Here is a 23,966-nt window from a genome sequence, read left to right as displayed (position 1 = left end):
TCAGGGAGTAAAAGGAAGCAGAATAAAAGCAAAGATAGGTAAAGAAAACTTCCAAATTATTACATGTATTTGTCCATTTGATTGTCCACAGATTTGCCAACCTCATTCTCCATTCTCCGTGCCTACCAGGTTGCCTGCACTCAGGGCGTGCTGCTGGGGCTGCGCTGGGCTACGCCACCCAGACTCAGTGGTGCCGTGTCATAGCTCCAGGAGCCTGCTCTGGGAAGTGTGAGAAAGTCTCATGACTAGGTTGGGCAACTCCTTTCTCCCAAAAGGGGAAGGAGGGGAAAATCTGCCTCCTTCCACTCCTCGCTTTGAAAAGTATCTTGCTGTTTCCAATAATTTTCCTCTCTTCCTCTGTGGGTGTGAGTGGCTCTGTTATCAGCAGCAGAGTCCAAATAGAGATCCTTCCAGATGCGAGCGTCTTTGAGCTGTGTCTGCCCTGTCCTTAGCAGAGATGAAGGGTTTGGAAAGGTGAAGGCTCCTACAGTGTGTATCAGCTCCCAGGCGTGCCGGAGCTCCTGACTCCCAGCTCCTCAGCCTTCTCAGAGCCATTCCCAAAGTTCTGAGCTCAGCTGTGTGCAGTTCCCAGCTTCAAGCAGACGCTCCTGAGCAGCAGGGGGAGGAGGGGTTGCATCACACAGGCAGGCTGAGGGCTCTGTGCTCACAGCCTGCACGCTGCACCACTGCTGCTGAGTTTCCTCCAGCTTTCCTGAAATGTGCCACCAGGTTACCTGGCTGCTGTGCTCAAAGGAGGAGTGAGAAGTCAGAGGTGGAAACCTACCATAACCTTCTGGCCCTGAGGGTGCTGGCAGCTTTCAGTGTTATACACGGCAACAGTTTGTGGAGGGAAAGCAGGCTGATTTATACAGAAGTGCGGGCAATGTGCAGAATTCCTTCTGTGCTACTCCTTGAAAATCTAAAAGCTAACAGCTGGGTAAGACAGCAGAAGGATGGGTATGTGATTTCCCTTGGGTTTCATGTAATTCTTTTCCAGAACTGACTTTGGAATGGAGGGAGAAACAGTTTGTTCTGTTTGTCTTCTGTTTTGTGCATTGAGCTAGTGTAACTTACTGCCACTTAACTCTCTACAGATTTTAAGGTTGGTACCTCTCAAGCTGAGCTCTTCACCTGCACTCTCAGCTTTGAGTGCAGCCACAGGCAAACACTGGGGGCAGAGCAGGGGCTTTTTTGTGGCAGTGCTGTTTACTGGGATGTGCAAACAGAGTGTTCCAAGAAAATGAGCACAGACATGTTTCCCTGAATGGGGTAGGACACAATGAGTGCCAGTTTCTTCTGCCAGGAGTTTAAGCCTCCTGTACTAGTCAGTGCTCTGCCTTAAAACCTCTCTGAGAATTTGCCTTTCCTTCAGAGTCACGTTAAGTTAGGCATCTGTCAAGCGTGGAGGCAGCTATTCTCATCCCTCCATCTGAAGAGGAATCCAAGAACTCAAAGATCTGAAAAAAACCCACTGCTCTTGCAGATCCTGGGTGTCCGTATGTGAAAGCAAGGCACGGAAGTGAAGGTTGCTTAGAAGAACAGTTACACATTTAATCGTGTGCCAGATGATCTATTATTTCTCTTTGTAGGGAGTCTAGCAAAAGAACCTTCTGTGCATGTGAACCTTCTTTATGACTGTACAGTTTTAGTGTTGCCATGTGATGCAGCTGGCTCTGAGGAAGGTCTACATGTTGCAGTAGACAGGATTTAATGCAGATACTCTTGTAATGTGGCTGTAAGATACCAAAGGACAGGATTTTGCCCATTTGACAGATGGAGAATCAAGACACCAAGAACCTTGGACCTTTGTGCCTACTGCTTTCTGTGGCTTGTGATTAACGTGGTGTCTGAGGCAGGGAATGCCATGAAGGATTTTGAGGTGTGAACCTTTGCTCCTCGTATAGCCAAAGGACAGAAAAATAACAAAGCCCTAAGAAACACCTGTAATAAACAATTCAAACAAGGCCTGAAGTGACTTAATTGAGGTGATGCCTAAGCACCAAGGACATGGCTCTCTTATGTCCTCAGATAATTTGCAGATTCCCTCAAAGACATTGTCCTAGTCATAAAGAGAACACCACAGATCGTTTTTCATTTTCTTTGGGAGGAGATGGGAACCATATCCAGCATTTTTTTGTGTATGTGTAATGGTTTCACTTCCTTGTACAGCCGAGGAAAAGGTGTACCATTTCCAATAGGAAGTAGAAGGAACTTTGTGTGTTGCACTTCCTAAGGTTACCTTAGGCTGATTGGAACTTCAGCCAGCAGGGACAAACGCTTTGTATTTCTCAGCTCTGAAATAAACTACTTGCTATTTGTAAAGAAAATGTTTCCATTCTCACTCCTCAGGCAGGAATCAGTGACAAATGTTGTAGAGAGTGCAGAGCCTGTTCTGCGTTAGGGAATGTGAAAAAAGGGGGGAAATGGATTAGTAAGTTTTTCGTTTTGTTAAGTCTTCTGCAGTAAGCCTGCAGCTGGGTAAGCAATAGCAGTGCACCACCCAAAGCAGTCATTGTAGAGAAATAAAGGAGGTGTCTGATTAATGATATCATTTGATATTGGTAAAAGCTGGTTTTGCCACCTTAAGACTCAAATTTGCACTGTTTTAGCAAACACAGCATATACTTCAAGTGTCTTAGGTGTGTACACAATGGTTTTTCAGGGCAAATACAACCAAGTCAGTGGGAGGCATAAGACTGCATGGCAGTGCTCAAAGCTTGCAGAAAATGTGTTATTTTAGTTCTTGATCATAGCTCTTGACTCTGGCTTTAGAAATAAGACCTGGTCAGCTGGAAAACAACACAAGCAGTGTATCTAGTGACTTCTGACTTACTGTCAAAAAGAATAATGTGAATCCAAGCAACAAAAATTATCGTGTATTAGATGGACAGTTTTCTTCCAATAGTAATTAAACAAGAATTTATCTGTAGAAAAGTATTTTCTTTGTCTCTCACAGAAACACAAAAGCAACTTGATCTCATAGATGAGAAAACAACAAAGGCAAGTACTATTCCCATGAATTTAATTCATTTTTGTCCTATGTTTCCCCTTATGGCCTTTTTTTTTCTCTTATTTCTTTCTGAGCCTTTTCAATAGAAGCAAACAAAGCAATACAGGATATTGTGCTCTATTTAACTTAGAAGAGGCTCAGGACTTGTGCTACCTTATTTCTAGTGGAGACACAGTAAAGAATGTGTTAATGTGCAAAGGACATGGATATGCCACCTTCCATTGCAGCTTTGCATTTCACTTTCTGAATCTGTTGCTTTGGATTCTGCTGCTGACAGATATCTATCTCAGATATCCAATCAGAAGGGATTGGGCAGCTAAGAGTGGATTGTATTTAAGGCACAGAATCTTATTTTTCTTCCTTTCAGTCATTTCTATTCACCTTGCATGATCTAGCAATTGTAGGTATCTCCATATCCAGGTAAAAGTGCAACACCAGACTTGGAATCACTTGCATGTGAAGTATTTTCCATTTTTCCTTATCTTGGAGTCTTCCCCCAGTGTTTGTGAGGCAGGGCTATGAAGAATACTGGAAAACTCTTCTAAGAAACTGCTTCAACACTCTCTTGTTACTTTTGTGCTTGTCTTTAGGATAATAAAGAACACAAGTCTGTAATTGTAGCTAATTTCTGTTGAGACTTGGGTTTCAGTGTTTGGGTTACACAGATACCAAGAGGCAGTCTGACATTAAAAAGCCAACCGCAGCCCAATCCCCAGTAAAGGAGTGCAGTGAATGGCTCCAGGACAGTCACTGCCCTTGGATTTAGTGAAGCAGGGATGCAGACTACAGAGGATAACTCACTGTATTCAGAACGATGAGATTGTCTTTGAAAGGCATTCTAACTCCATTATTTGTTAACTAGCAGTATATATATACATGTATGTATAGAAATTGATTGATATTTTCTTGTAGCTGGTTGGATAACCGGGTGTGTGTCGTGTAAATAACCTCCCAGTAGATGCACATCCAGAACAGATTAGAATCAGTAAAAACTCAAAGTTTAGATTCTCTTTCAAAACTCTTCTTCGTTCTCTCTCTAAAGACAATGACATTTTGAATACCACCAAAACATTATCAGACATTAGTGCCATTAGATATAAAAGAGAGTGGTTTCTGCAGTGCATTTCTAAATGCACGCTCTCTGCACAGAGCAGCTGGTAAAAAGGAGAAGTTGTCTTACCTTTATGTTGTGGAGAATATTCAGCTCCAGAGGCAGGTGGTTGGTGTGCTTTCTGCAATGGAATCAGACGTTCACATTTTCCAGCAGTCAGATACAAATGCTTGTTCTCATTGCCAGCACTGATATCCTCACAAGGCTTCTCCCCAGGAGTGGTCCAGCCCATTACTGTGCCTACATCTTCTTCTCTTCACTTGTACATTGCTCACACACAGGTCTGCCTGCAGACTTATCAGGGAAAATTAACTCTTTGCACCATATTGAAAATCACTTGATCTACACTGGAAAACAGATTGTGCAGCAAACAGTACCACTGCTATCCTTAATGGAATAACACGATTTTCTAGCTTGTTAGCATTTAGAAAAGTCTCTCCTATTACAGCAATTAATTCTTAGGAAAGTTCTCAGTTTAATTTGACATGCTTTTATTCTTTCCCAAGAGATTTTCAAGCATCTGTGTCAGGAAGGCAAGAAGGCATTCTGCAAGGCAATGTCTGATTTTCCAGTGCTGAATATTGTGCTCCAGTGACACAACCTTCTAAAATTCCATGTGCATGAATGAAGGGATATGCTTTATTGTGCTCCATGGGAAGCTGGATTGCAAACAAAATGATTTTAAGTTATGTTACTTGAAATTATTTCCAGATACAGGATGGATATAAAGGTCAGCAGTAATGTTCATTAATGTGTACTGTGTGTACTCAGATGAAGGAAGATATTCAGAGCAATTGAAGAAATCAGTGTGTGCAACCAGTCATGGGTTTGAACACCATCCACATCTCCCTTAAATGTAAGAGACAAACTGTAAGGTGCTTTCTGATAAATTGTTACACTAGTTTCAGCAATACTATCATGGCCTGAGGTCCTGAATTATCAAAATGTGTAGACATGTGTTTAACTTGCAGCCAATTTCCCCTTTTCACTTTTACATTACCTCCATGCTGGGCCCAGTGGGCTGTGAAGCCAGAAGGCTCTGTCAGTCAGGCTGAGGTTGTCCTGAGCGTGCATCCTGAGAGCACCTGGTGGCTGTGGCAGTGTCAGGAGCTGTGGCAGAAAAGATAGAGATATGGTCAGTTGTTTCACAGAGTAACTGCTGAAGGTGCCATACATCAGGAATGGACCCTGGCTCCATTCAGAGAGGTGCCTGACTGCCCTCTGGTAAAGGGTCTGCACTCCGGCTGCACCTCTCTGGTGAGAGCTGCCCTTTGGGTCCTGGGAGGCACAGCCAGCATGCAGATAATAATGCACAGCAAAGAGCCTGGGGCTGAAACTCAGGCAGTGCCATGGCTATAAGAAAGTACCAAAATGTTCATACTCTTTTCCTGGCCATTGTCTACAAACGAAACACAAAATCTGTACCCGTGGGGTGCCCTGGATGCCTTCTTGTTCCCACTGAGGGCTGAGGCTCTGAATTTACTGATGCCAGAGAGCTGTGCAAATAGACAAGGAGGTGTGCAACATCAGAGAGAACACAGGGCTGACCTCAGCTAGCATCACTGACTGGGGAATGGGTTTGCTGAGAATACATTGCTATTCTACAATAGCATGTCATCTTCAAAGTATTTTGTACCCAGAATTAAGAGATATAGGCAAATATCTGAAAATAAAGTATTATCCCCATTTTACAGATGGAACAGTCACAAAGAATCAAAGTCAAGATTAGATTAATAGCTGCTGGTGCCAGAGGAGCCATTGTGTCTTGTCTGACATCTGGCAAAACAGAGAGCAAAGAATTTCACACATATTAATCCATTAAATCTATAATCTCTGAGCCTAGAATAAGACCTCTAGAGCTGTCATAAAGATGCTGTGCCATCTTTAGATGCGTTGCCTCCAGGGCACCGATGGAAGCATACATCATATTTCTGATGTGAGGATCTCTGGAAATGTGAATGGTTCAGTGTTTGTAAGGTCAGAGCCTTCACTGGTGGAGTCTTACGTGTATTGCTGTCTGTGTGCAATACAGTAAATATAACAGCAACGCAATCAACTTAAGAAATCTTACTGATACAGGTGGTACTCGGGTGACTGATAACAGAGTTCATTACAGAAACAGCAATAATTTCTTAGCAGAATGTGATGGAAGAGGAAGGCAGTTATAGGGGAAGATCCTGGGGGAACCTGAGTCAGCAACAAACAAAAACGTTTTGTAGGTGGGAACGGACTTAAGCACGTGCTTAAAAGGTGTGTGGAATCAGGTCCTGAATACAGCACACTGAAAGTTAGAGTAGGTTGAAGTTTCCTTGCTGGGAGGTGGTTTGAGTCTTTCCAGATTGACACAGCCTATTCTAAACTGTCAGTTCTATGGCATTTCCTTCCACATCTCTACTTAATGTGTGATTATATTGCAGTTCATCAGTCAGGCTTATTAGGAGGCTTAATTGGATCACATTAGCTGGCATTTTAGCAATCCGAAACAGTTGAGAATGCAATCAATTAAAACATCCAAACACATTAATGATGTAGACAGAGGGTAATTTATGTAGATGGCTAATTACCTGTTTTCTTCAGTAAGTAGGTTTTATTGCCCAGGATGCATGAGAAGAAATGGCAGTACAAAAATATTGTTGGCCAGGTTGCAAAAGAAAGCAAATGGTGAAGTATAAATGTTTCTGTTGTTCAAACCGTATTAAAGGAAGTCCACTGTTACCAGCACACAGATGTTCCCAATACTGTAGTATTTTAACATGATTTTTAGAGAATGTACTGAGTGTATTACCAGGGTTTGGATGTCTTATAATATGACATCTGAGGTTTCTAAGCAATCAAGATGCTCCATAAAATGGTCATTTTAAGCGGGAAGATAATAATCAGTCTGTTTCTCATTTCATCCACTACTGATCTGGAGCTAAAGACGTGGCTCCCTTGTGAGTTCAGGCCCTGCACTCTGTGCTGTGTGACACTGCCTGGTGTGCTCCCCGGGCTGGATCAGGAATGCACAGTGCTGACCAGGAGATGGAAGTACAACCGAGGGGCATTACAAAATGCAGAACAGGAATGGAATGGAATCCTTATCATCTTCCTGCTCACTCCTACACTCCCCCTCTGGCTTTACTGCTAGATTTTCTCATTTACTGTGATGCAGTTTAGGAATAAAACATGTAAACTTGTTATCAGATACTGTTCTTAATTTCCTTTCCAATCTGTGGGGAAATTCTTATGCCAGTTCATTCTCTCTAACTCTTGATTTTTTTGGAACCACACAGCAAACATATAGATATGAAAATGATTGGGTTGAATGGTGAGACACCTAAACCCACTGCTGGTTTGGCAAGTTAGATTTGGCCTTGCATTGCATGCAGAATGAGTACTGTTGGGCAGTCCCCCGCCTGTCCTCACCCCTTCTCAACTGCTGAATGCCACAGACAATGATGCCATCCTGCATTTGTCTTCTACCCTCCAGGCACTGATCCTGTTTCTGGAGTGGCAGAGATGCACCTGCCCCACAGACAGGTACAGCTCTGCAGCATTCCTTGGCATCCTACAGAACAAATGAATATGAAGCACTTGTGGCTGGAAGCCACATCAGGTGCAGGAGAAAAGTGGAGGAGCATCTTGAACCCCACAGCTCCAGAGCACTGTGCCTTCTAATTAACGAGTCACCTTCCTTAAGGGGTCATTAAGAAACGGCTGATGGAAACAACAGGTTCTGACATACACTAGTTGAGCTGACATATGACTGAAGTAGCCAAGACACCAAAGGCAGGCAGCATTACAATGCCAGGGATAATTTCATGTAAGCCATTAAATTAATGATGACAGTGAGTCCTCAGAGCTTGGCAAATTGGAAATTGCTCGAAGCAGAAGCAGTATGACGATAACGCAGTTAATCTTCCACAGAGAAATGATAGTAAAAGGAATGGCTTTTAGATTAGCTGCCATTAAAGTGGAACATCTGCCTCTGCAAGTCAAGTGGACTGTCCTTACTTATAAACACAGGAACTCATTAAAGTGACTGGGTTTGTGTGGCTGTGAGCCAGAGCCACATTTCCACCACGCTGTAAGGCTGGGAAGCTCAGCGGATTACACTCAAAGCCAGGAAGATGATTTCCCAGGCAATATGTCAGCTTCGAGGATAGATGTGATCCGTCACTGCTGGTTTTAGGTTCTCCTAGTACCTGGGAGCGCATCAGTGACTGAAATTACAAAAATAATGAGTATTATATGAGTTCAAAGAAAAAAATGCTTTAAAGTCAGAAAAGTTTTGTTTCGCTCAGCCTGAGCTCTGAGAAAAGTTTCCATTTGAATATTTAACAGCAACCAATCTTCCATTATTTCTAAACTGTTCCTTGCCTGCTGGACCGCAGCACACACAGGCAGGAAACTTGCATAACGGAGTGACAAATATCCTCACATCTGAGATTCCTTTTATATTTCTTTAAAAAATGTCGAATGCTTTATAAAGCTATGACCTACAAACCATCATTTGTGTAGAAACACAGTCATGTTTTCAAAGCTTTCATTGTTCATTAGCAGGAGCACCAGCATACCGTAATGATGTCCTGAAGCGTGCTGCACAGACTTTCAAGAAGCAGATGCTACAAGGGAATTTCTTGATAGCCAACTTCAGCCATCAGCTGCATGCATAGAAAGGGTGACAGATCTCACAGTGGTTGGAAACAGTTCTGTAATCTTGAAAAATTCCAGCTTAACTGTAAAGAAAGACATAGACGTGATCACTGGATAGCTTCTTCTGTCCAATTTCTTCAGTCTGGAATTGGAAACAACATCCTGTTAGAAATGGCATGTATGTAATGAAATAGCTGTGATTCAGCAGGTCCCAGGCCCTGATATGGGTAAAGGCAATAGATAAAAATGAGACTTACCAGCCTGCAGAGGAGGGAGATGTTTGTTGATAAATATTGATGGATTTCTGGTGCATAGCTATTGCTGGCAGGGGAGACAGGCCTGAAAGGAAGGCAGCCAAACCTAGCTCCCTAGCAAGAGCAATGCTTCTGATGACTGCTGTGATAGCTTGTTTAACAGAGCAGCAGTCTGTCTAGAGCCAGATTCAAGAGCAGTGATGCTATTAAGACATCTCAGGTGGTCTTCATGGACTCATTAGCACTGAGTGAAGAATTACAATTAGCCTCAGAGTTATACCAAAAGCCAGCTATGGTGGCTGGATAATAAAAAATGCTGGGCACTCTGGAAGGAATGACTGCTTCCCTAAAACTGTGCTGTGTTGGTTTTTTTTTTTGCAAGATGATGTCTTCTGGCAAAGCGTAACAATAGAGTGGTGCAGATGTGTGAATATGTGGGCATGGCATGCTTTTGGCCATTAGGTGCAAGGGCTGGGCAGTAGCTGAAAGAAATAGGTCACCTTTAATCCTGCCTGCTCCCCAGGAGTCCAGGAAATGAGTGTCAGAATGGGTTGTGTTGAGTGTAAAATTGTGCTAGGCATGCATAATGCAATGATGCTGCTAATCAAACCCCTCTCACTGTGACTAATCAGAAAGATCTATCTGATATTGCAAGAAATTAGTTGGAAGAGCAAGCCCACAATGGAGAAATAAAGAACAAATCAGAAGCTCAGGCACAGACAGAGATAAGGACTTTGATCACAGTAGTTTAATGTGCACAGAAAGAGGACAAAGAAGATAAAAGAAACAAATAAAAATGCTGATGAGAACAGTTTGGATCCGCAGAGAGAAGCAGCCATTAATCTAGACCATGACTATCAGATAAGCGATATGCCTTCCTGGCGCTTGAAGAAATAGCAGTTTTAGGCTATTCAGGCTGAAAACAATTTTTTTCCTGCGTGTAACTCTATAGCAATCTTTTGGGGGTGAATTTGGCCCGTCTTTAAAGAAAAAATGCTGCAGGGGCACTGAGTGCAGTCTATTCTAAGTGACAAAATAGAGCCCATCACTTAACAAAATAAGGCATGCCAAAAAACCCCCAGACTTCCTCACTTGGGCCAGTGGATGGAATATTATTCTGGGAAGCAGAACTGCATCATCCTCCCTGTTCTTTCCATGACCACCAGGTGATCTGAGGAAGGCTGTTCCCCAGTTTTGTTTTTCTTAACAAAAGAAGCACGAAAAGCTTTGGGTATAAAAGGAAAGGGAAGAAAACCAAGTACCCTATTTATACATAATGTAAAGACCTGGGTTTTTAAGGCTATCTCAGTCACTGTGAATTACATTCTAAAATTCAGAAAGTTGGAACTGTTTCTCTCAGCAGAAAAGCTGTTAATCCAGTGGTCTACTGCTGTCTGCTCTTTTTGATTTCAAGCTTAGAAAGAAACTTTCCTATAGCATTTTGATGCCAATTAGGAGCGAGAAGGGCTCATCAATGTCACCAGGATTAGAATCAGAGTAACTTTTCTTGACTTTCAAAGAGAAAGAAACCCATTCTTACCTGTAGTATAGCTGCCTCTGTCCCCCAGACAACAGAGTATCAGTCACTAAGTTGGATGTTTCATCTCTGTTGGATCTCATCCTTCATTTTACCTATGTTGCCTGGGTCAGAAGAACACTCTGCTTTGCGTTCGTACCGCCCCACTCCCTTACATTGCTGCTGATCATTGCAGTTCCATTAGAAAATGGCACTTGTTCCATTCAGGAGTGGGGTAACTGAGTGGGGTAACACAGGATGCTTCACAAACTTACAAACACATTACAAATGTTACTTTCAGGTGACCTTTTTGGCCCACAAAATAAAGCTATTTAGCTGAACAGTGTGCATGAAAGCTAATCAAATAAATAGCAAGGAAATACATTGTTATTTCATAAACTGCAAGCTATTGGAATGTTTTCCTTCACTGTGGCTGGAACCAATGTGGTATGCAATTAATTATTCAGTTTAGCTAGATGTTCCTCACACAATGAAGCTTACTTTCTTCCACAGTGATTGTAAAGAACACTGAATAATGCCATTTGGCTTCTTCTTACTAGCTCTGATGGTCAGTTTTGTTTCACTCTGATATTATTTACTTCTAGTCTTGCTGTGCCACGTTCAGTGCCGTGGTCCACTGCATATTTATCATGAGCACCTTGTCCTTCCCTTATTCTTGCAGCCTCACAAACAAGGAATAAAACAACCAGTCACTGGAAAATCCCCATAGATACATTAATGTATGCTACAGCCAGATGCCTCTCGCTTGAGTCTTGTTTTCAGCTTCTTAAGGTCGGGATTATTTTGATCAATCTTAAGGCCATAATCTGTGATTTTCCAGGCCTCTTCATAATGCTGCGATTCAAAATTGCACTGTGCAATCTTATGAAATGTTTTTGCTACGTTTTCACTACCGGAGCCATTCATGATGCTGCACAGTGCCGTGGATTCATCCAATTGCAGTGCTTCAATATACTGTTTAACTGCGGCTCCTTCCTCTGACACTGACAGTAGCAGGTATCCTTTTGAGCAGTGGTCCTGAACTCGTGTTCTCAGACTGTTACAGCCATGCTTCTCGATCACTTTCTCCATATCTTTTAAAGCTTTGTCATATTTTTTCAGGTGCATAAAGCAAGCAGCCCTCTGTCGGAGGTATCTTGGGTTATCTTTGCTTGTCAAGATAGCCAGGGTAAAGTAACCAAGAGCCTTCTTGTAGTGATACCCTTTAATCAGAACATTTCCTTCTTGGGCTGCTACCTATGGACATAAAGTTAGTTAATATTAGAAGGGCAGCAGTGGGGAAGTAAACTAACGAATCCAGCCTGGCCACACATACGGTAACCTAAGAAATGTTTTTCAACTTTTTCACTGTTGAAATTGCATCTAGTTGGAGAATGACAGATAGGGATTGGCAGATATAAAAACCAATCAGGCAGTGGGCACTTGCTATTATCTCAAGGGTTGCTGAACCAGATCCCTTGTTTCTGCATGTGCTGCTAAAACTTGCTCAGAACATTTCTTCTGAAGTTGTTTACGTCCTTAAAAAATGATACGTGAACTGAAAACAGATTGGACCCAACTAAAACTAGATAGCATTCTGTTCATGAAAGCACATTTCTGCCATCTTTTCTAACAGGTGACTGTAGGGAAATGGTGTGTTCTGGTCAATAGGGTGTTGGTCCAACAGACATTTGCATGAGCTAATTAGTGAAGATTGGTCTCTTCTGATAAGTATCCCAAAGCTACAGGAAACAAACCAACTGGTGTCTGTGCTGATCTCCATTAGTGAACTATCTGCCCTTATCTTAAGGGAAAAACAACATGAAAATAGAGAAGGTTGAGAGCCACATAATTTTTAGTCTTATGAAGGTCAATAAAGAAAACTCCATTAGACCTATTTGCCTCAAATGGATGTCTCATTATCTCTCTTTATTGGTAATAAACAAAGCTTTTAACATGCTGCAGCAGAGTGAGTATTTAAGTTATAAACAAGGCTGCCACCAGCAGCTTAGGTTGTATGGAAGGCTGAGCCAAACCAGCTGAGACGTGAAGCACAGGATAAATGTTTTCATCAGCCTGATTCCATGGGATGTCACACGTTTGGGATGCTTTTAGCTACTGAAAATTCAGTTAGCTCAGCCACTGCCTCAGCAGCTCTGCTTGAGCAGTCTCTAAAAGCCACGCGTGACATGGCACAGGTCTTCTTCCAGTCTGCCTGTGTGCCTTGGCTCTATGTTTGGCTTCTTAGATTGAACTGCTTGCTGTTTAATGCAAGTTAGGAAAACAGGTTCTGGATGAAATAGATCAATATTGCAGATCAAATCTGAGAACCACGTCTGAGATCAGTAACAGGAAATCATTCAGCCATTCTGAACAGTTTAGGAAGAACTCTATTTTGCTACAAAATGATAGAAAATCCTTTACATACTCATATTTATTACAGTCTCTCAGCTTTCACATGTAGAAATGGAGATAGGACTTCTCTTGTGTAAATCACTGGTTTTAATAGTTCTGGCCATAGATTTTAATACAGCCTGTCTATGCATATGCATTTAATAAGTAGCCAATTCAGTTTATCCTTTTAAGTTGCTCTAAGAAGGACTGTGCAGCTCCTCAGAATACCATGTGCTGTGGGCAGACCATACAGATTTGGAGATCATTTCTGTCTGAGTGAGTTCTGGACATCCCTGGGCAAGGAGCTGGCAATCAGCCACACATGTAACTTCTGACATAGGAAACTGAAGGGCTGAAGCTAACTAGCAGCAAGCAAACTCCCTTCCTCTGACCTTTTGCAGTCTAACAAACCTTTCAGATTCCTATTCCCATGTGGCTTCCCCAGTTGTTTACAGATTCCTTAGCATGGACCCCTTGCACTATAAATAATGGAAGAATGTTATTACTTTGTTTTTCATGAAAAAAAGTAGTACATCAAGAAGCTTTCCTTGCTCCACCCTTTCCTGTGCAGCTCATGTTGAGTTATTTCTAGCTTTCCAGACCAGACTCCAGGATAACGGTGATTTATTTCTGGAATACCTTTAATCCCCAAGCACTGCTCTGCTAGAGACAGACTGTGGCACACTGGGTAAACCCCTGAACTCTTCATTTCAGTCTCCTCATTTGTGAAGTGGAGGTATCAGAAAGAACGCCCTCCCCCTGCAGTGCAGTTAGGATCCATTGCATACTGAGACCAAAATTGTTTTCTTGACACAAATTCTCTCTAAAAGCTTTTCTGGCTTTTCTGAGACCTTCCTTTCAAACACAAACTGGAATAACATTGTGGGCAGAAGAAAGTACTATTGGAAAGATCCTTTGAGATACTGTGCAGGTAAAATAACCGGTTCCTTCCTCACCTAGGCAAAGTACATATTTATCCACTTGTCACAAAATAGGTATCAAAAAACCCCAACCATTTCTGGGCTAATCAGCAATAAAAGTAATCATGCTCAGTAAATCTTTGCAGATTATAGAACAGAAAGACCCCAGGTTCTTGAGTCTAAATGTTTACTTGATTTGCACAAAAAGCCTGAGATAGTAGATTAAAAAATACAGATCTTATTTGACTTCCACCACAGGCACTGAGTTCCAATCTTGAAATCAATGCAGCCACCTCCATTCTCAAAAGTGGCAGAGAAATCTTTTGTGATAAATAAGCACCAGTAAGGAGTTCTGTTCCATCCTTTGTTCCACAACTGGAAGAAAGAGGCAGAAATGAGGTGCCTCTCCCCTTCTAAAGGATTCACTATTCTGTGCCGTCAGTTGAAACTACAAGAATGCATTTTTTTTCAGATTGATAGCATAGCAATCCCTCCTGCACTGGCTCAGAAAACAGCATGGATGGACTTGGCTGTGAGACCTCTATACAGTAAGAGCGATGTGGCAAGGGAAATTTAGCTGTAAAACTTATCTTCATTTATAGATTCCTCCTTAGGGCCCTCATAGACACATTCTTGCTTGTACCTTTATCAACTTTATGTAGTGAAAGATTGTAAATTGGCTCTAAAATCTCCAAACTCTTCCCTAGAAGACTGAACTCTGCATTATTCAGGAGAGAGGGGCTCTTTTCTCTGTATGGGGTATATCTAGGGACTGGTAAATTAATACTTGTTTACTTATATCCTCCTGCTGTTTTGCTAAAATACATACAAAGCACTCCTCTCTAGATGCATTTAGTATATCAGCATGTTGTTTGTTTTATAACCTGGGAGAAAACATAACAATATAGCTTCTCACCAGGGCACACTCAATGTACAAATTGAATAAAAGGAAGCAAACTGATTCTCAGAACACAGAGCTTCTGGGTAATCAGAATTGCAGATGCATGAGTGAATGTTAAAGCTCCTCACCATCAATCCGACCTTGTCTTGTTATTGGAGATGCTTTCTCAGAGCTGAATGCAATTTGGGAGAGAAACTTACAAAAACAGTGAAAGATACATACTCAGGGGGACTAGAACAATTTGTTACTGTTATGTTAAACAGCTGTAGCTAAGAAAGCCAATACCAAATCTCTCCAACCTCAAAGACTAGTCATTTTACAAAAAGGTGAGTATAGTTAAAATCCTAAAGATTGCATAAAAGAACAACAAGGTTTGAAGCATTATATGTGATTGAATCAGAACCTTTCGTTTCATTTTAGAAGGAAAATGAACAAAGCATGAATTCCCTTTCCCCAGAAGCCAGCTCTGAGCACCATGTAACTCACTCAGAGTATAATATTAGCAATGATCTTGTTAAATCTCTAGCTCCTCCTCACATGCCCTGCATTTTAACAGTGGGAATAAACAGGTTGTATGCTAGAGAGACCAACAATAAATTCCCCACATGGTAAGAAGTGGTAGTGATGAATTATTAGAGACTGAAGCAATGAAAGAAATTGAATCCAAACTCTAATCTCAGATTGGCTGGAGTGAAGGATGAAGAACCCACTTTATTTCTCATTCTTCTTCTGGTGATGTCTTCCTACATACTTCTGTTCAGGACAATACAATGAACATCTCCACAGCCTGATTTTTCTTCCCATTTATTTTCCCCCTGATTCTACAGATGTGGCCATCAAAAAAGGATTGTACCTGAGAGAGATGCTGCTGTTGCTTAGCATCTACAAAGTTCAGGAGAAACTCCAGCTCCCTTTCATCTTTCTTAGCTAGGATGCTGAATGAGTGAGCTGCCGCTGGCACATTCCTCTTCTTCAGCTGCAACACAGCCAGTCTTGCACTAGCAAGCTCATCAGCAAGGGAGTGGCCAAACGCCTCCTGAAGGTGAGCGAGGGCCTCTTCATACCTTCCTGTTGGTTAACACCAGTACAGGCTATATAACCCACTCCATGTGGAGAAAGCAACATCAGTAAAACTTAGTAAAGCAGACTGTCCACAGTTCATACCTACGAGTATTAATTACTGCATATCATCCCCCAGAACTTTTGCAAGCTTCTCTTGAAAACTACTATACAACAGCCATTTTGTGCTGTTTCTATGTAACATTTACTTTTTATGAATTTACTAATTCCGTTCACTTATTTGTTCACTTATTATGATTAGCTGTGTAAAAGAATTGGCACTTACCATTTGCAATCAAAACATCTGTATAGAAGGTGTGATACTGTGCTTCCTTGCGAACTTTTATTAATGCTCCTGCAATCACAAGAAGGTCTCTGAGGGTTCTTTCCTCCTTTGAAAAGTCTTTGGTAGCAACAAGCTCAGCTAACACAGTCCTGCTGTGCTGAAGGAGCCACTGAGCGACCAGCTCTTGGGCTTCATGCTTTAAAGACAGGATTGCTGGGATTACCATTCCTGCCTCTGCCTTCAGCGCCAAGATCAAGTCTTGCACTGCCTCCTATGTAGAGATGAGACCAAAAATTAAGTGGTAACAATACCTACATATTGATATGTATTTTTTCTTATATTTCCAGTTCTCGGCTGCATTTAAGCATACAAAACAACCAGTAAAACCTGTTCATTACTGCAAATTTCTGCTATCTCAAAAAGCAAACTGGCAGGCAGGCATGCATTGATTGGATAAGGGGGGGGGCACATTTCTCTCCTTCCACTTCCCTCTGTCCTTAGGTGAATACAGACACATAAATGATACTAGGTGCAAAAAAATTCTAAGAAGAACAGAATTGTTAATTGTTCCACTCTGGCAATGAGAATCAGATCTGGCATCATTGCATCTTCCAGACTTTACATCTAGCTTGTGTTTGGGGAATGAAGATTGATGATTGTGCTGAAGTCCAGACAGCAGCTGTTTTTGCAGTCAGACAGTTCCAGGCAGCAATGAAAATTCATTGTTTTACACAGTGACAACACTGTCTCAGACTTTCCTTGCAGCGATGTAAATGTACTGTTTACACCATTTTACACAAAGATGAGTTTTGCCTATTGGTTCGCATTTGACTGTGATAAACCTTTCTTGGTCATAAACTATCTGACACTTTACAGAACAGCTGCCAACCTAAAATTTGGAGTGAGTAGTTCAACCAGTCACATCAGCTCGAGATGCTGCATTTCATCTAACACAACACTGTGACACGAAAACGTGAGCTCAGATACAGATACAGGATAGAGTTTGCAGCATTGCAGATCAACGTATTGTAGTGATGGTGAATATGGTATGACTGAGGTTTAGTCTCCTTCTCTTTAGATTTGGGAAAGCAACTCAGTTATGTCAAGTGGGCTGCTTACACAAACAGCCCAAACCAGACCCATCACTGAGCAAATCCTTTGAGAAACTCTTCCTTTCAGTGAGTCTGTGGCAAAGCCTGGCTATCTTATGCTCATGTTACACTGCCAGAAAATTCACCAGCAAATTAATAGTGGTACCTTTTGCTGCTTTAGAGCAAGGTAAATTAATCCTCGCCCACTGAGAGCATGCACATTGCCAGGGTCCTCCTTTAAGACAGCATTAAAATCAAAAATAGCAGTTTTCTTCTGACCGAGGTGCCCGTAACATTGAGCCCTGATGAGGAGGCAATCTTCAGCATAGCCACCTGGAAGAGAGAAATGCAGTCATGCTTACTTTAAAGCCTACTGATCTCAAATAGGGTGCAGTAAAATCCCACTGTGTGCAGATGACTGAGCTGCACCAAAGGGCTTCAGACTGGCGAAGTGAAAACGATGTGGTAGATTTACATGCTGTGGAAAGTACACGTTGTTTTGGCTAAGACAGCAATCCAGATGGGACTGTCTAATTGACTGCCACACTTAATATGCACTGGAATTTGTGATACTAAAATTCTTTTTCTCTGCTTTAAAATACATGCTGCCCAAATGAAAAAATACAGTCAACAATGAAAAGTGTGGTCCATTCATCCACTGCGTGCAGAGCATAAATCCTTACACCATCCATTCACCCCTTCCTTTCAAGGCAACTTTGATCAGGATCTTAATTTGCCTAGAGATGCAATCAATAACTGTGTCATCCCAATACTGGATGATAAATTATCAGTGCCACTGTAAATATTTTTTCATTGGGCAAATGCAGCATCTTGCACAGCTGCCTGCAGAGACGAGCCAGCAGACAGGCCCTAGCAATTATTTTACAGTAATGAGGCTTTCTCTCCCTCCTGATATGCTCCAAAACTTCTGTACCCAAAGTTATTATCAGTCTGGAGCCCTATCAATTGGCTCCCATAAAGACAATGTCTATTTCTTAACAAGCATCTGTTCTCGCAGGTGGGGGGTTGATAAGCTGGAATGTACGGGCTGTGAAATGGAACCATATCAAAGCAATTAACAGTTTTTCAGTTTCATAAACCACTCTCTCTTCTTCTCAATGCTACTGTCATAACATTTTCTCTGGGTGAAAGGCAGATTTCCATACAAATATGGTTTTGCTTGGAACGTGCCAGAAGCATTTCCATATTAGCCTAATGTCTCTCTTGAGGAAAAGCTGGGATAGCGATCCATGTACGTGGGCGCATTTACTCTTTTGCATTGGAACCACACAGTCACTGGTATGTTGGAACTGGAAGGCAGGTTACTTGCTTCAGTGATTATATTTACGTGATGTTCATTATGAGGAACAGGAGGTCCCATGTAAATGTCATTGGTAGAAAGGTTTGTAGAGTATTAGCTGATGTAACAAAGGCTAAACCAGGACCCTTCTGCCTTGCAGATAGCAGCTGAACATAGCTAAAGCTGAACCTTTTTCAGTAGCCTTTTCAAACTGCTTACTTGCAATTTTCGAGGAAAAGTACATTTTTAGATAACAGGATCCCAAATCCCTGGTTTCTCTTCACATTACCAGCTTTCTGGCTTACTTCAGTTACCTCTGTGCAGTTACTCACTGAAAATCAATCACCCCCTGATCTGATTTCCCATAGAGGTGAATCTCCTATCCATATCTTTATAATCTTACCTGAAGCAATGATGGCAAAAGAAAGATAGGCAATGGCCTCTTTTATGTCAGCATCTTCCCGTTTGTTCTTCAGGATGCTCAGTGCCCTGGAACGGCAGTGGGTTTGCATCAGCTTCCTGTCTTCATCCTTGAAAATGTCCATGATTGGCAGGAGGCAGGAGGTGTCCCCAAGTTTGATCACTTTCTTTAGCAGCTTAACAATGTAAGAGAAAAAGATAGGAGAGATTGGCATGGAAAGAGAAATGAAGAACTGCTAAAGCTGGAAGTATTACTGTCTAGTGAGATAAGCATGCTCTTTCCCAGTGCTGCTCATGTTTTACTGTTGTGCCAGCCATGGTCCACCCAAAGGCCACACATCTCTTCTACCCAACTCCTCGGTTGGCCCTAGAGTAAAAGCATGCTGGGAAAAAATATCACCTCTCATCTTTTCTTATCGCCTCTGTAGCTGTGGCAGTCACTTTAGTGGATACACTAATTTGCTTTGGTTACTTTGAGCAGAATCAGCTCTTTCGGACTGCCCGTTAAGTTGTTATAAATACAGCTGAACCACGGGATGATTGCTTCTGGAAAAGAGTCCTGCCTGACATATGATGTCTTTGCCTCCATTCACTACAGTGAAAATCACTGAGCAGTTTTTACTACATTTCTTAAGGAGAAGGATCAAAAGATGTTTCCTGCAGGAAAGCGTGCTTAGCAGGCACTCAGCATTGAACATCTGAGCCAGAGAAGCCAGAAAGATGAGAGCAAAATTATCCTGATGCAGCAGACACATCTGACAAGCAGGTGGAACAGAAACATCTTAAAGGGAAATTTTTGGTGACACATATTCCATCTAGAAGTTGCAGCAGAAAGCTGCAGGCAGGAATCCAGCTTCCAAGGGCTACTTACTGACTCTAGTAAAGTCATGCCATTCATTAATAGTTTTTTTCAATGGCAGCAAATTATATTATATGTAGTGTATTTTTTCACAGGAATTGGTGGCAACAAAAGCTGAGGATATTGTGGCTGAAAGTTTATATGGGATTTAAAAAATGCAATAGTTCCCTCTGATGGAGGGACCTGGTAATTCAACTCGGTAATCCTTCATTGGAGAATCAACCTGTGGGAATCTCTTCCATGGTTTCAAGCAAAACTTGCTAGCCATAGTCAGCATACCATCAGTGATCAGTTCCTTGTTCTCTGTGCTAGCCAGGTGCTCCCTACCTGATTGCCATCATACATGAAACCTTTCTTTAATTGCAGAAGTGCGAGTCTAGCCAGAATGGGAGATCTTTGTGGATTTCTGGAGAGTGCTAATGAGAGCAGCTTGTGAGCTTCTTCTACCCAGCCCATCTGGTACAGAGCATCGGCACAAAGGATCCGTGATGCTTCATCAGAAGGGTCCAGCTCCATCAAGAGAGAGGCCAGCTGGTAAACCCCGAGGGCATCCCTGAAGAAAAAAAAAGAGGAAAGAAAAAAAAAAGAGAAAGGAAAAATACAACTTTAAGGTAAAATGCTAATAACAATAACAGAATCCCTTCATCTCATCTGGAAGCTAAGATACAGGCCAGTATCAAAGGGGTGATACATTTTACCATATCTAGCACCATAGAAATCTCTGTCACTTAATTCTATAACTATTATCCTTTATGAAAACGTGTTCCTAAGCAGCTGTGAATCTAAAGTAAGGTTAACAACGTGTGATTCATACCTGTGGCTGCAGCTGATACCACAGTGGGAAAAGAAAAAGTAACAGTGATAGCAGGGAAAAAAAAAACAGTGTTGTTTCCACTGAAGAGCCATGTGTTAAAATTTGCATGGACTCAAAAAAACTGTGTTAATGGGTTCCTGAAGCAGTGACCTGTGTCTGAAAGGGCTCGTGTTTATGTCCTGATCTACCAAGAGCAACACTGAGTGAGTTAGCACGTTCTTCTGTGCTTCAGTTATAGCCCTGAGTACTGGCTGTGAAATGTGTAAAAAAATACACTCCCTGCTACCCAAGCTCAGCTGTGTTTGTTTTTCTGTCCGCAGGCTGAACTGCCTCCTGGGTACCTCTTCTTCTGGAGCATCTTCTGTCCCTCTTCCTGGAGAACCTTTAGCAGCAATCCTCTTTGGTTCCATGGCACGTAGGCCTTGATGGTGAAGATGGTTTCTTCTAGCTTTAACTGGCAAGCTGTGATGTAATCCAGGGCTGTCAAGTAATGGCTGCCACCAGAAATCCGGATAAGCCCACGTCCACATAAGGCTTTAATACAGCTGTTAGGATGTGGGGAATCATGCTCAATGACCTTTTGAAAGTCCTGCAGGGCTTGCTGATGATCATGAGAATGGAGGGCACAGAATCCTCGCAGTGCCAGGAGAGTATTGTGATAAGTTTTCTGCTCTGCTGCCAGGAGCTGGTCACAGATTTCCAGGGCAGCTCCGATGTGTCCATGCAGGAGATGGCAGTCTGCCAACCGGACACTGAGCTCACGTTTGGACCCCGGGGAGATACGCAGGAGGAAAAGGACTGTTTGGATTACAGAAGGGAGCAGTTCAGTACAACGATTGCTTCTGAGTTCGGTCCGAGCACGCACAGCCTCCCTGTATGCTGCAAACTTCACTTCCAGGACAGTTCGAGCCTGTTCTTCTATCTTCTCAGTGTCAGGTGGCGAGAAAAGCTCCTCAAAGTGCTTCATTGCCAGGTCAGGGCTTGCTGCAAAGGCTTCTGCTAAATCCTGCATCATTTCCTGCATCCGGCCACCCAAAAAGAAATATGCAGCAGCCCGTTCCAAGAGCAGACCCAGCATTTTCTCATCTCTGAGACTATTATCTACTGACAGTCCCCTGAGGGCCTTGCTACAAACTGCCACACACTCCTCAAATTTGCTTTTCTTAAAGAGGTAAGCTGCCTGTGCTCTGCAAACCCAGACGTCACCTGGTGCCACTGCAGACAAGAAGGCATAGCAGTTGCCCAGCCAGTGGTCCAAGGAACTGCCATCTGGGCTTTCTTTCTGGTACGTTGAAAGAAAATTAGAGAAGGCCTGGATGATCTGCGGCAGGTGTTCTTTTTGCCTGGTACACACGTAGGCCACTGCCTCAGCCTGATGCCTCACAAAGACTTGGATGTAGTCCGCAACTCCCTTCCTAATCTGTGTCCCCGACAGCACCCATGCCAACGCCCTCAGCAGCAGCAGTTCTACTGAATACTTGGGGTGAGCCTTGAGCAGGACATTGCATTTGCTCACCACCTCCTCTGAGCATCCCCGCCTGAGCAGGGCCTCCAGTTTATATACTGAGGACAGCACGTTGTCAGGACTTAGGGTGGAGAGAAAGACAGCAGCTATTTCCACTCTGAGCGACGCGATGGCCACGTTCTTGCTCTGGATCTTGGGAATCTGGCTCTTACCCCTGCACCACATCTCCAAGGTGGCTATCACTCTCTCCCAGAGCCCGTTCTCCAAGGAGTTCACTTTCTGCAGGGCTGTGGGGGCACTGCAGCTGAAGGCGGCCACATAGAAAGCCGTGGCTGTGGGCAGCTCCTGCTGGGCGAGGTGTTGGTCCCCTTCTCTGCAGAGCAGCGCGGCGAGCCCCTGCGGTGACATTGCCAGCACCTGTATCTTCACCAAGGGGTGTCACGTGAGCATCTACAACAGCCTGTAAAACAGAAAACCAGCATGAGGGGCTGCTAGGCTCAATTTCTCTGCTCTTGGGGCACGTGGCTTCCCTATGGACAGACGCAAGCCAAAGCCCTGTGATGAGCTGGACGTTGTCTTACTGGGGAGCAAAGCCATGAGAAGAAGCGCACAACAGAGGTTAACGGTCCACAGCCGCACGTCTGCCCCACGAGTGAGCAGGAAGGATGAGGCCATGAGCAGGGCAGGGCTCCTCGCGGGGCCCCGGGGGTCTCGCCCTCCCTCTGACCCCCCACAAGTACCTGGCAGCGGCGTTCGGCGCAGCGGCCCGCGGCTCCCGAGGCGAGGTAGGGCGGCGGGGCGGCGGGGCGGGATGGGGCGGGCAGCGGGCAGACGTTGCCTGGAGACCGCAAACACGGCGGCAGCGGGGCGGGATGAGACGGGCAGCCCGGGACCTCAGCCTCGCTCTTGGGCGTTCACATGGGGGGAAAAAAGCCCTTCGTGATTAATGGAGATTTTTTGACGTTTTATTAAGAGTTTGGCCGTTACTTTGATTTGATTACTTTCACTTTAATTACCCTAATTAGCGATCAAGATACAATTTAGCATTGCTGTCACATCAGGCCTCTGGTGATATTGCCAAGAAAGACTCGGGGGCATAACAAGAAACAGTTCTGAAACAGGAATCCCACTGGAAGGAGCGGGGCTGGTCGGACGGGTGCGGCTCTGCAGCCCTGTGGGGCTCTGCTGGGAGCTGTGCCAGGCCGGGCACCGACTGCACAAATCCTTACTGCCATCTGACTTCCCTGTGTGGCTGAGCGGTGCCACGTTTTGCATGCAGAGAACGTGGAGGATGCTGGCATCCTCTGCTCATCGTTTCCCTCTGGGTCCCTGTTTAGTTAAGGATGTGTGTGGAGGGATGCTGGTATCATCTGTACGAACAAGGCTGGCTAGGGAGGTGGCAGCAGTGTAAGGAGATGGTTTTCTGTACTCAGGGTGCTGTATCAGGTGATATGAATGCAGCCAGATTTGTGTTATGCAGCAAACTTAAGCTCGAGTGAAGTCAGCTTCCTTCCTTCTGCCCGCAAAGGGATGAGGGCACCTGTATGAGCTCAAAGATGATGGACTTTCCTGGTGGGAAGGGCTGTGGCCTGGCATGATGTCCGAGCTGTGTTGGTCAGTGCTGCTGTGGAAGCCCTCAGTACAGGTGGCAATGCAGCTTAGAGATCCTGGCTCCTCATGGCTTTCACGCTTCAGCAGTCAATTTGCTGCCTGCCCTATGGGGCAGAAATGGCAAGCTCTGTTTCCAGGATCATTAAAAAAAATGCAAGAGAAGAAGGAAAAAAAGCACGAACGTGTTTATCCAAACATTCATTAAATATTAAGTTTGCTACACAGTCGTTAAATATTAAGTACAATACAATAGCTCCTCATGATGTCTCTGACTGGTGATTAATTTTTAAAGGGAGCTGAGTGGGAAGGGATTAAAGGCA

At 43.4% G+C, this 23,966-nt stretch overlaps 3 protein-coding genes across 8 annotated transcripts in view; 1 reads left to right on the top strand and 2 right to left on the bottom strand.

Moving 5' to 3' along the window:
- The window catches only part of MMEL1 (membrane metallo-endopeptidase-like 1), a 28,555-nt gene extending 23,330 nt beyond the window's left edge, over nucleotides 1-5,225 (bottom strand). For 2 of the 4 annotated variants that reach the window (XM_040651290.2, XM_001233076.7), the window contains exon 1: nucleotides 64-691. In XM_040651290.2, the coding sequence (XP_040507224.1) occupies nucleotides 64-113 (50 nt within the window). In that variant the 5' untranslated portion in view covers nucleotides 114-691. Of the gene's footprint in view, nucleotides 1-63; nucleotides 692-4,190; nucleotides 4,243-5,121 lie in introns of those variants that run through there. The other 2 variants (XM_025142620.3, XM_015297090.4) reach the window with 2 other exon arrangements.
- PRDM16 (PR/SET domain 16) overlaps nucleotides 1-23,966 on the top strand; it is a 398,575-nt gene that overhangs the window by 47,017 nt on the left and 327,592 nt on the right. For both annotated transcript variants that reach the window (XM_025142614.3, XM_004947378.5), the window contains exons 4-5: nucleotides 20,123-20,367; nucleotides 20,891-22,820. The gene's annotated coding sequence lies outside the window, so the exon portion shown is untranslated. The remainder of the gene's footprint in view (nucleotides 1-20,122; nucleotides 20,368-20,890; nucleotides 22,821-23,966) is intronic.
- Nucleotides 8,352-22,838, bottom strand: TTC34 (tetratricopeptide repeat domain 34). Of its 2 annotated transcripts, XR_005841399.2 has the most exons (9): nucleotides 22,776-22,838; nucleotides 20,912-22,495; nucleotides 20,084-20,309; nucleotides 18,881-19,073; nucleotides 17,344-17,510; nucleotides 16,087-16,357; nucleotides 15,595-15,809; nucleotides 10,551-11,783; nucleotides 8,352-8,839 (listed from the first exon to the last, which is right to left on the bottom strand). XR_005841399.2 is itself a non-coding variant. In XM_040651289.2 (8 exons), exons 2-8 carry the CDS (start codon nucleotides 22,441-22,443, stop codon nucleotides 11,262-11,264), a joined length of 3,126 nt encoding a protein of 1,041 aa, XP_040507223.1. In that variant the 5' UTR covers nucleotides 22,444-22,495; nucleotides 22,776-22,838; the 3' UTR covers nucleotides 9,362-11,261. The 2 variants fall into 2 exon arrangements, 1 of the variants encoding a protein (XP_040507223.1); XM_040651289.2 differs by lacking the exon at nucleotides 8,352-8,839 and having other exon boundaries at nucleotides 9,362-11,783.

This window comes from Gallus gallus, chromosome 21, assembly GCF_016699485.2.
Source record: "Gallus gallus isolate bGalGal1 chromosome 21, bGalGal1.mat.broiler.GRCg7b, whole genome shotgun sequence".
In the NCBI taxonomy this organism is placed as follows: domain Eukaryota; kingdom Metazoa; phylum Chordata; class Aves; order Galliformes; family Phasianidae; genus Gallus; species Gallus gallus.
The sequence above is the reverse complement of the archived record's forward strand: the minus strand, read 5'-3'. Positions and strand labels throughout refer to the sequence as shown.